The sequence below is a fragment of the Globicephala melas genome, chromosome 1 (assembly GCF_963455315.2).
Source record: "Globicephala melas chromosome 1, mGloMel1.2, whole genome shotgun sequence".
Taxonomy (NCBI): domain Eukaryota; kingdom Metazoa; phylum Chordata; class Mammalia; order Artiodactyla; family Delphinidae; genus Globicephala; species Globicephala melas.
The window spans coordinates 145,925,294-145,941,524 of record NC_083314.1 but is presented as its reverse complement, the minus strand read 5'-3'; the positions used below and the strand labels follow the sequence as shown (position 1 = coordinate 145,941,524).

Here is a 16,231-nt window from a genome sequence, read left to right as displayed (position 1 = left end):
AAGAGCAAGAGCGCAAGTACATGACTTTTCTGAAACCCATTAAAATGCTAAGATCACAGGGCAAACAACTGTCCCAAAATCTCAGACAGGTGTACGCAGAGAGAGGCAAAATGTGAGCACTGGCTTACTAAAGTGAAAGTTACATTAGGGTGGCTGACAAATTGGTAGAGGCTAACAATGCACTGGTGAGAAAGCTAAGGCAAGTACAGGGAAGGGATCTGCAAGTTCTTGCAGGCTTTTACTCCATGAACACCACAAAGTGCTCACAGAAAAAACAAAATTGGCAAAGTCCCAAGAAAGTCCCTACTAGGGTATAGAAGAGAATCAGCAGATACTGTGGGAGGGGCACAAAACTGCCAGGACCCTTGCATCTCCCTCACAAAACAAAAGCATTAATCTGAAGGGAGAAGGGCAACAAAATTATCACCTTGGGGCACATGTGATATCCACTGCAACCAGAAGGAGGAAAGGGGGGAAAATCCTCTGCCCCAGGAAGAGGAGCAGGAAAACACGCTGGGCTGAGAATTATAGCTGGAGAGAGACGAGCTTTGTGAAGGCCACAAACCCAAGGCCCAGGGATTCAATGCCTGCAGAAGACTGAAGTATTATCAGAAACAGAGAATGCCCCCACCTCAGTCCCCATGGCCAGAATAGCAAGCAGAGTAACAAGCAACTTGCAAGAGATACACCCTCTCTGAAGCACAGCTCGGAGAGAAAACCAAAAGCTAAGGAGTGAGCATTAAAAAAAAAAAAAAAAAATCTCGGAATTCCCTGGTGGTCCAGTGGTTAGGACTCTGCACTCTCACTGCCAAGAACCTGGGTTCAATCCCTGGTTGGGAAACTAAGATTCCACAAGCCATGCGCCCAAAAAAAATCTACCAAACCACTCGACACCCTAAACACCATGTATTAGGAGAGGAATTTGAAGGCTTTGGTAAATTGAACAAGGCCATAGGACAAATAAGTCTCAAGCATGACCCAACTCAAAATTAGATCAACTCAAACACCTGCACTAAAGTCTTAGCATTCACAAAGGCATGCATGTCAATTTCCACACATAAAAATATTTACCTTAGTCTCTACTATTCTACATGAAATGTCCAGCTTTCAACAAAACTTGCAAAGCATACCAAAAGGCCAGGTAAAGTACATTTGCAAGTGACAAGCAATCATCAGAAACAGACTTAGGTAGGATACTAAAAACTGACAGGTAATTTTAAATGACTGTGATTAAAATATTAAATGCTCTAATGGGAAAAATGGCCAACAGATAAGGACAGATGGGTAATTTCAGCAGAGAGAGAATACGTTAGAAAAAAAAAAAAAACTACAGCAACAGAGATGAAGAATGTCTTCAATAAGCTTATCAGTAAAACTGACATGGGGAAAGAATCAGTGAACTTGAAGACAGGTCTATAGAAACTACTCAAACTGAAACACATTTAAAAAAAAAAGTGGGGAAAAAACAGAACAGAGCATTCAAGAGCTGTAGACAAAATCAAACTTTTTAATATATGAAACACAGAAGAAGAGAGAAGGAGCAGGAAAAAATAATAACCAACAATTTTCAAAACCAACTAAAGACAGCTGGTGGTTGCACAACATTGTGAATACACAATGGTATTTATATGCAATGGAATAAAATTCCATGGAATACACAGTGGTATTTATACCACTGAACTATATACTTTAAAATGGTTAGCTATATGCACATGAATTTAGTCCTAATTAAAAAGAAAAAAGAATCTTCAAAGTCACAGATCTAAGAACATCTAAGCTACACATACACATACACATACACACACCTGGGTAGATCACAGCCAAACCGCTGAAAAACAAACACAAAGAGAAAATCTTGAAGACAGCCAGAGGGGAGGAAAAAGACATTACATACAGAAGAATAACTATGAAAATAGCAGCAGACTTCTCTCCAGAGACCATGCAAGCTAGAAAATAACACCATGACATCTTTAAAGTGCTGGAGGAAAAAAAAAACAAAAACAATGTCAATCTGGAATTCCATATCCATTGAAAGCATCTTTCAAAAATGAAGACACAATAAAAATTTTCTCAGACAAACAAAAACTTGTGAGAATATATTGCCAGAAAACCTACTCTACAAGAAATATTAAAGGAAGTAGTTAAGGCAGAAGGAATATGATACCAGAAAAAAACTTAAACCTACACAAAGAAATAAAACAAATGAAAGTAAAATAAAATGAATATAATGATTTCATCTTATATTTTATTGCTTTAAAAGATAACTACCTGAAGAAAAACAGTAGCAACATACTGTGTTTTACAGCATATGGGAAACTAAAATACATGACAATAGTACAAAACATGGGTGAGAAGAATTGGAAATACAATGCTGTAGGGCCATCACACTACATATGAAGCAGTATATTATTATTTAAATGTAGATTTGGATGGTTGAAAAAGTATATTTTAAAACCTAGGACAACTATTAAAAAAAAAATTTCAAAAGAGGTATAATGATAAATCAATAGAGGACAAAAAATTAGTGAGCAAAAGTTTAATGAAAAACAGGATATTTGGGGACTTCCCTGGTGGCACAGTGGCTAAGAATCTGCCTGTCAATGCAGGGGACACAGGTTCGAGCCCTGGTCCGGGAAGGTCCCACATGCCACAGAGCAGCTAAGCCCATGCACCACAACTACTAAGCCTGCACTCCAGAGCCTGCAAGCCACAACTACTGAGCCCGTGTGCCACAGTTACTGAAGCCCACATGCCTAGAGCCCGTGCTCTGCAACAAGAAAAGCCACCACAATGAGCAGCCCGTGCACCGCAACAAAGAGCAGCCCCTGCTCGCCACAACTAGAGAAAGCCTGCACGCAGCAACAAAGACCCAACGCTGCCAAAAATTAATTAATTAAAAAAAAAACGGATATTTGTGTTGTCTCAATGTATCTCCTCACAAGATATTTACTAATTACAAAGAGGGAGAAACCAGGGAGACATCATCTTAACCAAGTGTCAAAATTAACATCACGAATAATAAGACATTCATTCATTCATTTATTTATGGCTGCGTTGGGTCTTCATTGCTGCACGCAGGCTTTCTCTAGTTGCGGTGAACAGGGGCTACTCTTCCAGGTGGTGCACGGGCTTCTCATTGCAGTGGCTTCTCTTGTTGCGGAGCACAGGCGCTAAGCGTGTGGGCTTCAGCAGTTGTGGCTCACAGGCTCTACAGCAAGGCTCAGTAGTTGTGGTGCACGGGCTTAGCTGCTCCGTGGCATGTGGGATCTTCCCGGACCAGTACTCAAACCTGTGTCCCCTGCATTGGCAGGCGGATTCTTAACCACTGCGCCACCAGGGAAGCCCAAGACGTATTAACATCATGTACCTCTTGTTATACTGAGAAAGGCACAAAATTACATCTGTGGTAGTCTTGCCAAGAATGTATAAGCTCAGTCTATCATGAGAAAACATCATACAAATCTAAACTCAGGAATGTGCTACACAATACCTGGAGTGTTGTGGTCTCCAAAAGTGTCATGGTCATGAAACAAAGAACAGCTGAGGAATAAAATCACAGACTGGGGACTCTCCCAGTGGCGCAGTGGTTAAGAATCCGCCAGACAATGCAGGGGACACGGGTTTGATCCCTGGTCCGGGAAGATCCCACATGCCATGGAGCAACTAAGCCTATGTACCACAACTACTGAGCCTGTGTTCCAGAACTACTGAAACCCGCGCGCCTAGAGCCCGTGCTCCGCAACAAGAGAAGCCACCACAATGAGAAGCAAGTGCACTGCAGCAAAGAGTAGCCCCCACTCACAGCAACTAGAGAAAGCCCGTACACAACAATGAAGACCCAATGCAGTCAAAAATAAATAAAATATAAATTTTTAAAAAAAATTTTTAAAAATCACAGATTGGAGGAGGCTAGGGAGACATGAAAACTAAATGCATTGTGGATCTGAGATCAGATTTTGAACCCAAAAAAGTACATTAATAGAATATCTAGTGATATCCAAATAAGGTCTGTTGTTTAGTTAATCGTATTGTACCAATAGTACAACAGTATTGTTGTAATAGTATTATACCAAAATTACCAATAGTACTATACCAATTATACTGTAATTATGCAAGATGTTAACATTATAAGTTTGATGAAGTGTATCAAGAACTCTGCATTATTTTGCAACTTTTCTGTAAATGCCTAGCATTTTTAGACATTCTCATATTCTACACACACTGTTATCAGTCATTATACATTTTTAAAAATTTATCCGCTATACATTAAATCAATTACTAAGAAAAAAAATCCCAGAATTCAAGCCTAGAATTTATGAGAGTGCTATTAGATTTGCGGTGTACCTAAAATACAGGCTATATCTCAATTTTGACATTAAGAAAAAAATAATAAACTTCCTGGTTTAAAAATAACAAAGTCAAAATGCTAACACATAGGTAATAATGTGGCAATAAATAAGGACTAAGATATTCTCAAAGACCTCTTCTACATAGCTACTAGCCAAGGATTTATTAAAGGTATCATGTAATATTTTCCCAGCTACATCTATAAAAGTGTATGCTTATCCATATAACTTCCTTACACACCCTAACTGGATGTGTAAATTTTAATTCTTTAAACAATTATTTCACATTCTCTTTCAGTGTGTGTGTGTGCACGCGCCACACGTGAAACATGTGTTGGTGTGAAGGGAAGGGGAATAATACAGTAAAAGCTAAGTGTTATAAGAGTAGTACCACAACAAGGGATACGAAGCTTCAGAGACAGGTGCCCCTACTGAGAGAAGAGGATGTTAGGGAATAGAGGGGATTAGGCTTCAGGTGAGCCTTAAAGGAAGGATAACATCTAGATGGTCGGCAAGGAAGAGGGGAAAAAATTCATGGGAGATCTAGAAGCAAAAGCTTGGCAGTAGGAATACATATGGCACGTTATAGGCTAGTTTGGCTGTATTAAGTCATACAGGCTCCAGAGTTATGGAAACTCACTCATAATGAAGAGGCAGTGTTAAATGGTAGAGGGCTTTCAACATTAAGCTAAGAAAGATGGCCCAAATTCTGTAACAGCGGCATTCAAAGAACAACTCCACTGTTCAGTTTCCTGTAACTACAATGGATATAGACAGAGCATAGTTAATCTTAGAGTGCCTTGGTATGTGAAGAACTATGAAACTATGTTTATCACTATTTACCATGGAGAGAGATTTTAAACTTGGCTATGATTTTTTTAAAGACATAGAGCAAGTCTGTGTTTGAGAGAAATCCATCCACAAGAAAGAAAGAAGTATTAGATGAGGACCCCAAAATATATAATTAAAATATTACTAAAACATCAAGTTAAAAAAACCTAAACCAAACAACAAAACACAAAAATAGATTATTAAAAGAGAATGAAGTTGTTAAGAGTAGATCTTAAGCATACCCACCTAGAAAAAAAAAGTTTTAATAAGAAAAATAAATAAGAGGGAATGAAGAAAATGAGAACCTCGGGATATACAGGAAGGAAATATAAATGTTCTTATGTGAACATTTTAAGTACCATTTTACTTAAAGATAGAAATACAACTAAATTTTTGAAAAAATTATATTATCATTAAGTAGCAAATTATTAAAAATTATCAGTATAAAGTTGTAAAAGTAGGAATTTTAAATGCCATATTATTTTTTCTTTTCCAAGCACACATTGGTTTATGTCAGCTGATCCTTGAAACCAGCAGGAAGAACTGCAAGTCATCACATTTACAGGTGTAACCACTAAACCACTGACTTTGCTGCAATGGTATTTTGTTTAAACCACTTCCAGGAATAGAAATAAATTAGTTAAATATCATATCAAGGCAACTTGTTGAAAAAAAAACCCATTTTTAAAATCAAGTTAACTAGTAGGTTAGCAAGCTTTATAAAATATCAAGATCAAACTATATCTGCTTAAACTGAACAATTTTAAAAACAAAACCACTGAAATTTTTATTTTCTTTTAAATGTTCAAATCATAAGTAGCATATACTACTTCTTTCAGAATTAGCATAAAGCCTTAAGTTCAGTTTCATAGCAGTAAGGGGACTCCTTACTACATATTTCATTTAAAAAGTTTAACTGTGCTCTGAAGCACAGGTTAGATAAGTAGTACTAGAAATCAATAAACATTAGCCACATTTCCAAATTTCATTTAACAATGGGCATATCACTTCCTGCTAGGGGATTAACACAGCACCTTCCTACTAGGTCTTAAAGCCTCTGAACTATTATCTACCATAGGTTTTATAAAAGAGGAGATGTTTGGTTCATGCAATAAAGTAATTCTAGAACTAGATTATATTCAAAGGAAAAGTAACAACATATGAAGCAAAAACCAATGAAAAAATAAGCAGAAAGTCAAGTTGCAGTCTGGGAAAAAATGTGGACCTCAAAGAGTTTTGATTTGATAATGTGAACCACCAACTGTAAGTTTAGTAAACTGAGAACTTCATGTTTGTAAAAACTTAAGTTTTCCTTTGAAAGGGAGAAAACAATTCTTTCATACCCACTTAATTATACATTAAGCAATAGCATTCTTTTATCACACTTAGTTTTCTCCTGAGAGGCAGAACTGATGAAAAATTTCAAATAGGTTGGATATGATGAGCTTTCTTTAGAGTAGAATGGTACAACCAGAAATAAACAGGGGAGGAAAAATTTTTTTTTGAGATGCCAAGAAAAAAATTGCAAAGAAAAGGATTTATTTGTGAATAATATTTCTCAAAAAGCTACAACAGGAAGAAACCATCTAAATTTTATCCATGAGATAATGAAATCAGCCCAATCCTATTCCTTGCATATCTGGGCCTCCCTCTTTCCTCAAATCTTATGTTTGCCAGATAAGGAAGACTGACAGCAGTAAGAGTCATGAGTCTTAATAGCAAAGACTTTTCAAATATCCAAATAATGGAAATGGAAAATAGATTTAAAAGTAAGTATGCTAATAATAAAATCAGTCAGATATTTTATTAAGCAACTACCATGTGCCAAGACAAAATTAATAAGAAACATAATCCCTTTCCTCTAGAATCTTAGAATCTATTTGAAAGCAAAGCATAAATATATTTAAAGTACCATTATGCAACTATAGCAAAAGCTCTTTCACTTGACAATGTGAAATTAGTTGTGAGTGGTAGAAAGAAAAGTATAGGAATTCAGAAAAGAATAACACACTGGGTATGGAAAATTTAATAACCTTAAACTACAATTTTAAAGCTATTAAAATTTTTATGGAGAGACCTGGGTTCAAAATCACCGTTTTACCCCTTATCAGCTGAGTGAGCATGAACAATTTACTTAAATCACCAGGCCTCAGTTTCTCATCTGTAAAATAAGGATAATATCTACCTAACCACCTTTGGGGACTGCTGTGAAGGTTCAATGAAATAATGTAGGTAAATCATTTGACATGATACCTAGCACAAAGTAGACCCTCAATAAAAAGAGAGATGGTAGAGGAGGATGGATGATGGCCAAACTACAAACTGAGAAACTGAAAACTTCTGTAGAATTTTAAGGGGCTTACAGTTCTTTGAAAACAAGGGAAACAAAGAAGACTATAGCAAAAGAGGAGAAACTGATACGATGAGATACTCCTTCACAGTAACATCTCTTTTGTCACAGCAAAGATCTGTGCAAATATAAGCCAGTGTCTAATGGCCATTGATGAAGGGCAGCACTCAATGTCTGACTGCTTTCTGACGACAGAAACTCATTATGTCACTGGTTAGACTAGTTCATTCATAAAACTGCAGGTGTTCATAACACTATATAAAGTATTGATAGCAAAGCAATGCACATTCGAGGAACTCTATAGCCACATCCTGAGTAGAGTAGTAAAAGAAATTGTTCTAAGGCATTTTAGGGTAAGTATTAAAACACATTTCTTCAAAAGTGAAAACTGGTGGAACGGAAATGTCTCAGACCACCTCAATGAATCTCAAAATGAGACAGATTATGTGCATAATTTTCCTTGGGTTTGACTTTTCAGAGTTACTGACTTTATTATAAGCTTCTATTAATACAAAACTATCTTTGAAGACTAGAAATTCAGTAACAATACAAAATTGGATAGGCTTATTTGTTTCATTTTTGCCCTAAGTTGGGACATGCGGTTAAAGATAAATACAAGCACTCTGAATAGAGTCTTTCTTCAGCAAAGCAGCTATGTCACCTCAGGCAGCAAATCAGAGCAGAAATTGAGTGTAAAGTTCAAAAATCATTTCCCAAGAGCATAGAGTACTTAAAATGTAGTATGGCTAGGTTAATGTTTACTTGTACTTTATTTCACTTAGCACTGGGTTATCAAGTGTACATCAAATAGCCTTCCCTGGATCTCCTAGAGCTTACTGGAAATTTTAATTTATTGAAGGAGTTTCATATATACAGCCCTTCCATGAAACAATTAGCACAGCATCTTGTCTGGCCATTATCTACGTCATAAAGTTGTTCAAAGAATTAATCAAAATGGTATACATACAAGTGTTTCAAAGTTATAAAATTCCATTAAAATGTTTACTTGTATTACTATTCATAATTGACTGCTTTTGTAGAATATTAAAAGAAATTAGGACATAAATAGATTCTTCATAAATATTTCATGTATCAGGGATCTTGAGTATAAACTAGCCCAAACCCCTTATTTTATATGATGTTCAGAGAGAAGTAACTTAGCCTAGGCCATACTCAATAAAATAATGACAAGAGCTTTGATGAGCCAGGGCTCCTGATTCAAGATGAATGCAATGGGTTCACCACTGGAGTTAGCTGCCTCACACTTTGATTCTTCAAAATTAACACGAGCTGTACAGATTTCTATTCTCCACTGGCCCAAATTCTTCTATACTGAAAACAGAAAATGAGCAGTGAGTCAATTCTGGAGCCCAGATTTATAATTTATAATATACAGTGATGATGTAGCATGCTTCCATGTAAGAAAGCAATCCTTTGGTAAAAGATTCTGACTGTTAATAATTCTCCCTCAGGTATTCATCTTTCTGGATGTATATTGAAAATACTTGCCTGCAATGAAGGAATCAACTGCAATGACATTAATCTCCTAACTAAAAGTGCAGGACAATGTGAAAAATGAAAGTCTGAAAAAGATGGGGGTATGGGGAGGATTCATGTCAGGTAAATCAGTATCCCAAGATGCTTACCAATAGTATTAAAGTTCATGTTATTTTGTTTTCAGAATTTAGCATTTATAACCCGAACTGCAGTTGCCCCAAAATAAGTAGTCAATTGTAGGGTACTTAAAACATAGGGTTTGGAAGCACTGCTCTGTGGATAGTTATGTAATGAAAATAATGTACAGTATCACGGAAAGACTAACGACTAAAGTTGCTGGGACTGGGCTATATTTTCATATAGAACACTTTTTTATCTGTGTGTCTAAATCTATAAAACAGCAAAAATATTTGCAATCATTACTTTTTCAGGAAATTATTCCCATTTCTGAGTATAATATACATGTATAAGAGACCACCTGTCTTATCAATTTTTCAGTACACTTCTCAAAGTCAGACACCATATAGTGTTAACATGTTTTTAAGCTTTCACTGTATCTACCATAAATCTGGGTATACTGTAAGCATTCAGTACTGACAGAATGAGTTTTCTGTTATTGGACTTTTTTTAATTCATCACAATCTGGAATTGTGATGCCTAACTCACATTTCTCTACACATCTGTAGCAAAATATGCACAAAAACACTGCAGAAGTCTAACTGATATGTACAGAAAATTTAAAATACAGACATGTCCTAAGTTAAAAACTCAAAACTATGTAAACTGTTCCACAAGGCCCATAAAATACAAAGCAGTGATAATTATAATTTACAAACACAAAATATAATGCACAGGCAAAATATAAAAAACACCATATAAAAAGTTCCATGATCCTAAGGAAAGTTTGAATTAGTAATGGGTTATTCAAAATACTTGCTTTATTTTTTAAAACCCACAATGTAAAGTGAGTGCTGTATAAGAACAAGGGAAGTGAGAAATTTTATAAAGCAAGATACTTACACGACACAGCAAATGTTTACTGTGGATAAAAGTGCATTCTTTACAAGAAAAGCCAGCTAGGACATATATTTCAAAAGAAAGTTGAAGTTTAAGACTGTGAAAAATAGCCTGATGATTTTACTTGGGCCCAACACAGGATAAGATTGCATTTCTGCAGAGATATAGCACCAGTGTTTTTAGCTCAAGTGCTATTTTAATATTCTTCCAAAATCAAATAACTCAGAAACAGTTGGAGAATACCTGTACCATTCAATTATTTAACACTATCTGGGAAAAATTCTCTTCTTGCAATACTGTAGATAGATTATTGTACTGAAAAAATATCCAGAACCAATAAATGTTTAACCTTCAAAACTAATGAACATGGACCAATAGAAAGCAGATAAGGAAAGAACTTCTATGCATCCCCCCAAAATGGTAATTCTCACTTCAGACACTTGTAGTCCATTACTCCTAGTCTACAACCTCCCTTTACTCCAGCCCATATATCTCTCATCAGCACCATGCAAGAGTGGCTTGGTGGGATTTTTAACCTCAGCCAATAATCTGCATCAGCCTCTCCAAGAGATAGCCTAAGAATATACATACTAAATAAAGTAATGTTCTTGCTATTGCAAAAGAAGTTTCAAGACAAGAAACCTTGTGATATCATTCCAAATAAGTTGCTGCCCCTTCCCCCACACAGAAATCAGGAATATGTCACTATACTGTGCTTTGTTAAGAGAATAACACAGTGATAAAAGGATGGATTTGAAGTCAGGCCATACAAATATTTGTAAATTTTGACAAGTGCCACACCACAAAAAAATAAGATAGCACTGGTTTAATGAAACAGGCAATCTTAAAAATTTATATAGTTGGTAGAAATTTAAATTAGTGCAACCATCCTGGAAGGCGATATAAGTATCCAAAAACCTAAAAATATGTATACAGTTTGACCCAGAAACTCAATTATTAATTGAATTTATTCAATGTCTTCTAGGAAAACAATAGGTTAAGTAAGCAAGGATGAATGTACAAGAATGTCCTCTAATGTGTGTAACTCCAAACTACCACAAAAACTCTAAATGTCTAACAGCATAGGACTGAATGGTAAAATGATTATGCCACAACCATACCATGAAGTACCATCCAAACATTAAACATTAAAAAGAATGATGGGGGGCTTCCCTGGTGGCGCAGTGGTTGAGAGTCCGTCTGCCGATGCAGGGGACACGTGTTCGTGCCCCGGTCCGGGAAGATCCCACATGCCGCGGAGCGGCTGGGCCCGTGAGCCATGGCCGCTGAGCCTGCGCGTCCGAAGCCTGTGCTCCGCAACAGGAGAGGCCACAACAGTGAGAGGCCCGCGTACCAAACAAAAAACAAAAGAATGATGGGGCTTCCCTGGTGGCGCAGTGGTTGAGAGTCCGCCTGCCGATGCAGGGGACACGGGTTCGTGCCCTGGTCTGGGAAGATCCCACATGCCGCGGAGCGGCTGGGCCCGTGAGCCATGGCCGCTGAGCCTGCGCATCCGGAGCCTGTGCTCCGCAACGGGAGAGGCCACAACAGTGAGACGCCCGTGTACCGCAAAAAAAAAAAAAAAAAAAAAGAATGATATATGTCACATTTACTTGGATAGAAAGACATTCATGATAGTGAAAGTGATAGTGAAAAGGGCAGATTACAAAGGGCAGGAATAGAACAATCTAATTTGTATTTTTTAAATTTTAATCATATAATTAAGAGAAAACATTCTGAAATAATATACCCAAAAATGTTAAACAATAACTATCTCTAAGTGATGGAATTAAAGGTGAATACTAATTTATTCTTTGTAAATTTATACATTTTCTCATTTTTCTATAATGAGTTATTACTTTTACAAGCTGTAAATAGTTTTTTTATATTTTGAATTTAAAAATTAATAGTGGTAAATCTACACGAAACAAATAGCTTATTAACAGTTGATTATGTAAATCCATGTATGGACTTGAATATACCTACACAACTAACCTCAGTTCTATAATTATACACCTTGAGTTGTGACTTTCAAAAATTAGCACTTCTTCAAAATTCTAATTTAGACGTTTTTCGGATTTCAAAGGTATGGAGAGACCTCTGTGTCATCCTAACACAACCAATACTGTTCCTGTACTGTTGTACAATTTATTTTTAGTTTGCTTTGCAATTGTAAATAAATTACAGTTTTATCAATGTGCAGTGCTGTGCTGTGCTGTGCTGGGCCTTGCCTTTTGAGTTACTGCCCAGCCCCCCTTAAAAAAACTAAACCACTTCTATAATAAACTGCCTGAAGTTCATAAGGAAAGCCACAGCAGAATGCCACTTCCGGTACGCGGGCCTCTCACTGTTGTGGCCTCTCCTGTTGCGGAGCACAGGCTCCGGACCCACAGGCTCAGCGGCCATGGCTCACAGGCCCAGCCGCTCCATGGCATGTGGGATCTTCCCGGACCGGGGCACGAACCCATGTCCCCTGCATCGGCAGGCGGACTCTCAACCACTGCGCCACCAGGGAAGCCCAGAATGCCACTTCTTTAACAGCTTTAGAAAGGAGTAATCATCAGTGAGACTCCCCACCCCCACCCCAAGAAATGAAGGAGAAACATCAAGTAGAGTTACGCAGACATTCAAACAAGTCTGATTTTTCTCTCCTTCCAATCTCCACCACAATACTACAGGGGAAGACAAACCTTAATATACATTCAGAGAAGAGAAGTTTAAAAATAACTTAAATTACCTAAGATTTCATAATAATTTATTAATCTAATACTAAACTAAATAGGAACTTCATATTAAAAATACGACATTTAGATTTTAGTCTTTCAGATTAGAATTATAGACGGACTATGTATGGTATACTGAACTACCTATAAGGAATGTTAAAGACATTCAAGAATACATAGAATTTCATTACTTGTCATATAAAGAAAAAAGTACTTGAAATAAGTCAGACAGCGAAAGACAAATACTGCATGATCTGACTTATATGTGTAATCTAAAAGGAAAACCAAATCATAAGAATCATAAGTTTACCAGAGTAAACTGGTAGCTGGCAGGTGTGGGTGGAGAATGAGTAAAGGTGGTCAAAAGGTACAAACTTCCAGTTATAAGATGAATAAGTTCTGGGGATCCAATGTACAGCATAGTAACTATAGTTAAACAATACCTCATTGTATACTTGAAAGTTGCTAAAAGAGTAATCTTAAAAGTTCCCACCAAAAAAAAAAAAAAAAGAACTACGTGAGGTGATGAATGTGCTAACTAACCTTTCTGTGGCTATCAGTTTGCAATACATATGTATATCAAATCATCACGATGTACACCTTAAACTTACACAATCTTATATGTCAAGCACATCTCAATAAAGCTGAAAAAAGAAAGTACTTACCACTAAGTCCCAATTATTTTGTTCTAGCAACGTAATAGCTTCATCAATGTTTTCAATGCCAGTACAAGCCTAAAAACAAAGTAAGAATTTTAGATAGGATTTTGGGAGTGGAGAGGTTAATTAGTGTTAAAAAAAATAAACAGCATAATGTATAATTTAAGTTTGAATAGGTATATGAATAAAGCCAATACACTAAATGCCTAAAACTTCAAAGCATTTTACACAGACGGTTTGAAAATTGTTAATTACAATGTAAATTTACATTACACTGAAATAAAAGACAATAAAGTAATATAATATGTTTAAATGCTGAGCTCTGGAGCCCAGGATGATCTCTATATCTCTAACTGCCCAGAACAACTTTATTAAGAGCTTCTGATGGACAGCCATGTGTTAAAAATGAACTTCAATCCGTACTTTGTACTTTATACAAAAATTAACTCAAAATAATAACAGACGAAAACCCCGCTGCAGCCATTGCCACAACCACAATGCTGAAGTGCAAGAAGCAGAGTCAGCAGCAGCCCCCACTGCCAGAACAGGAAGACACTGGAGAGGGATGAAAGTCCCATCAGACCACCCAGCCTCCTGGGCCCTCCCATCATGACCAATGGAAACCCTGGTGACCCCAAATCAGCTCTTCACAGAGGTCCTCCAGGGTCAAGGGGACCAATGATTCCACCACTGCTGAGTCTCCCACCTCCTCCCTGGAGCAGAGGCCGAATTTGGAGAGGGCTGAGCTCCAAATCTGGCTCATATGGTCATAGTTGGTGGAGGGGCTAATGCTAAACTTCCTTTTCCTGGACCAGGCCATGGAGATCCCTCCAGGGAGGCTTACACAAAGAGCGGAGAAATCCTCAAAGCCTCAAGAGCTGGTCTCTTATCAAGAATACCTGCCCAGCGCTTCCCAGGTGGCACAGTGGTTGGGAGTCCGCCTGCCGATGCAGGGGACATGGTTTCGTGCCCCGGTTCGGGAGGATCCCAAATGCCGCAGAGCGGTTGGGCCCGTGGGCCATGGTCGCTGGGCCTGCGCGTCCGGAGCCTGTGCTCCAAAGTGGGAAAGGCCGCGACGGTGAGAGGCCCGCATACCGCAAAAAAAAAAAAAATTATACCTGCCCATCCAAGGATGGACCCCAGGTTATGGAAGTCAGATTCAACCACCCTGTCTGCCGGCATTTTGCCAAAAAGGTTCACTGTCCATATGAGGACTGAGCTCTGTGCCTTCTACCACGCAGAGTCCATGGACCTCCTCTGTGAGACTGTGCCTTCCCATCCAGGCTTGAAGGAGGCTGCTGTGACCTAGTGGCCATATACTTCCCTGTGGCCCTGTGATGTCTACTGTGGGGCTGTTCCAACTACCACCCTCAGTCAGTGACACCTATCCCCATGGCCACCTCCCCCATGTGGGGTCCAAAGTTGTGTTCATCACTGGTGCACGGTGTGCACTCTTTCTTCTGATCCAGCCTCCAGAGCCTCATCTTCAGGACCCCATCTTTGCTCCATTCAACTGCCTCCTGGATCCTCTTCCCCCTCGCCAATGGACGGCTGAACAGGAAACCTCTTTAGTGCTGTTTCTTGTTCATCTGTCCACCGAGCCCCCAGTGTTGCCCTTGATTCCTGAGAGCCGTAGAGCAGTTTCCTACCATTCCCTTCTTCTAGCTGCTTGCTTTCAGTCCATTATATGTCACAACCCCTACCCCCAATGTTGTCACCTGCTCTGTGAAACTCATCAGGTTGTCTGATCTGGGGTCAATTTAAATGACTGGTACAGAGTTACTCCCTAAAAGGCTACACTTCCTGTTTTGGGGTTTTGTAATTTGTGTGTCAATAGCATGATCACCACTGCTATGGTCTGTGGTCAGTGCACTTTGTGAAACTGTACGTCCCCTCGTAGCCTTTTTCAGTGTCCACAGCATTTTTGTGACTTCCAACAGTTGAGTACATTCTTCTGCCAAATTGAGTGAGGCCACTGGTACCCTCTAGACTTTCCCCACCTCCCAACATGGGAGAATTATGAAACTTTCCACAAGACTGCCTCCCTGGCCCTCCCCATTCTTCTTCTAGTGTCAGTTTCTCTGGGTTTGACACAGGCCCAAGAGATGTCCTCTAAAGCCTCTGATGGGCCTACCCTATCTCGTCTCCAGCCCGTTTTACTTAGACTACATCACCGTGAGGCCACCAGCCCTTTTGTTTGAACTCTGTGAATCTCCACTTGGCCTACCTTTGGATAGAACCTGGGCAGTACTCTTGCCCACTTCCAACCTTCTTCTCCTACATCCCTGGCACTGGTTGTTTTCTATGAAAATGGCAGTGAACAGGTTCATATTTGAACTGGCCCTGAGGAAATAGGTCAGGAGCTGTGCGGGCAAGAGGGAGGGATGAGAGCCATTGGAGAAATGAGAATGAATTATTTTCTTAAATTTTTTTATATTAGTTACAAACGCAGTGGAAAATAAATACATACATACCTAAATAAATAAATAAATAACCTAAAGTAAAACCCCAAACTACAAAGCCTCTAGATCTGTGCTGTCAGATATGGTAGCTACTAGACAGATATGGCTAATGAGCCCTTGAAATGTGGCTCAACTGAGTTAACATGTGTTGCATTAAATACATACCAGTGTAGGCCTTAGTACAAAAATAAAAATGTAAAGTATCTCAATAATTTTTCTAGTGAATAAATGTTGAAACAATCATTTAAAATATATTAGCTTAAATACAACATAAATGTTTAAATTAATTTCACCTGTTTCTTTTACATTTTACACGTCTTAATGTGGATACTAAAAAATTTTTAAT

General features: G+C 38.2%; 1 protein-coding gene and 1 pseudogene across 4 annotated transcripts in view; one reads left to right on the top strand and one right to left on the bottom strand.

The window, feature by feature from the left end:
- Positions 1-16,231, bottom strand: part of FAF1 (Fas associated factor 1) — a 499,298-nt gene that overhangs the window by 378,559 nt on the left and 104,508 nt on the right. For all 4 annotated transcript variants that reach the window (XM_060305721.2, XM_060305705.2, XM_060305724.2 and 1 more), the window contains one exon: positions 13,430-13,498. Coding sequence is in view for 3 of the 4 variants with exons in the window: in XM_060305705.2 (XP_060161688.1) it covers positions 13,430-13,498 (69 nt within the window). In the remaining variant the exon portion in view is untranslated. The remainder of the gene's footprint in view (positions 1-13,429; positions 13,499-16,231) is intronic.
- LOC132594048 (proline-rich protein 3 pseudogene) lies at positions 13,577-14,641 on the top strand (annotated as a pseudogene).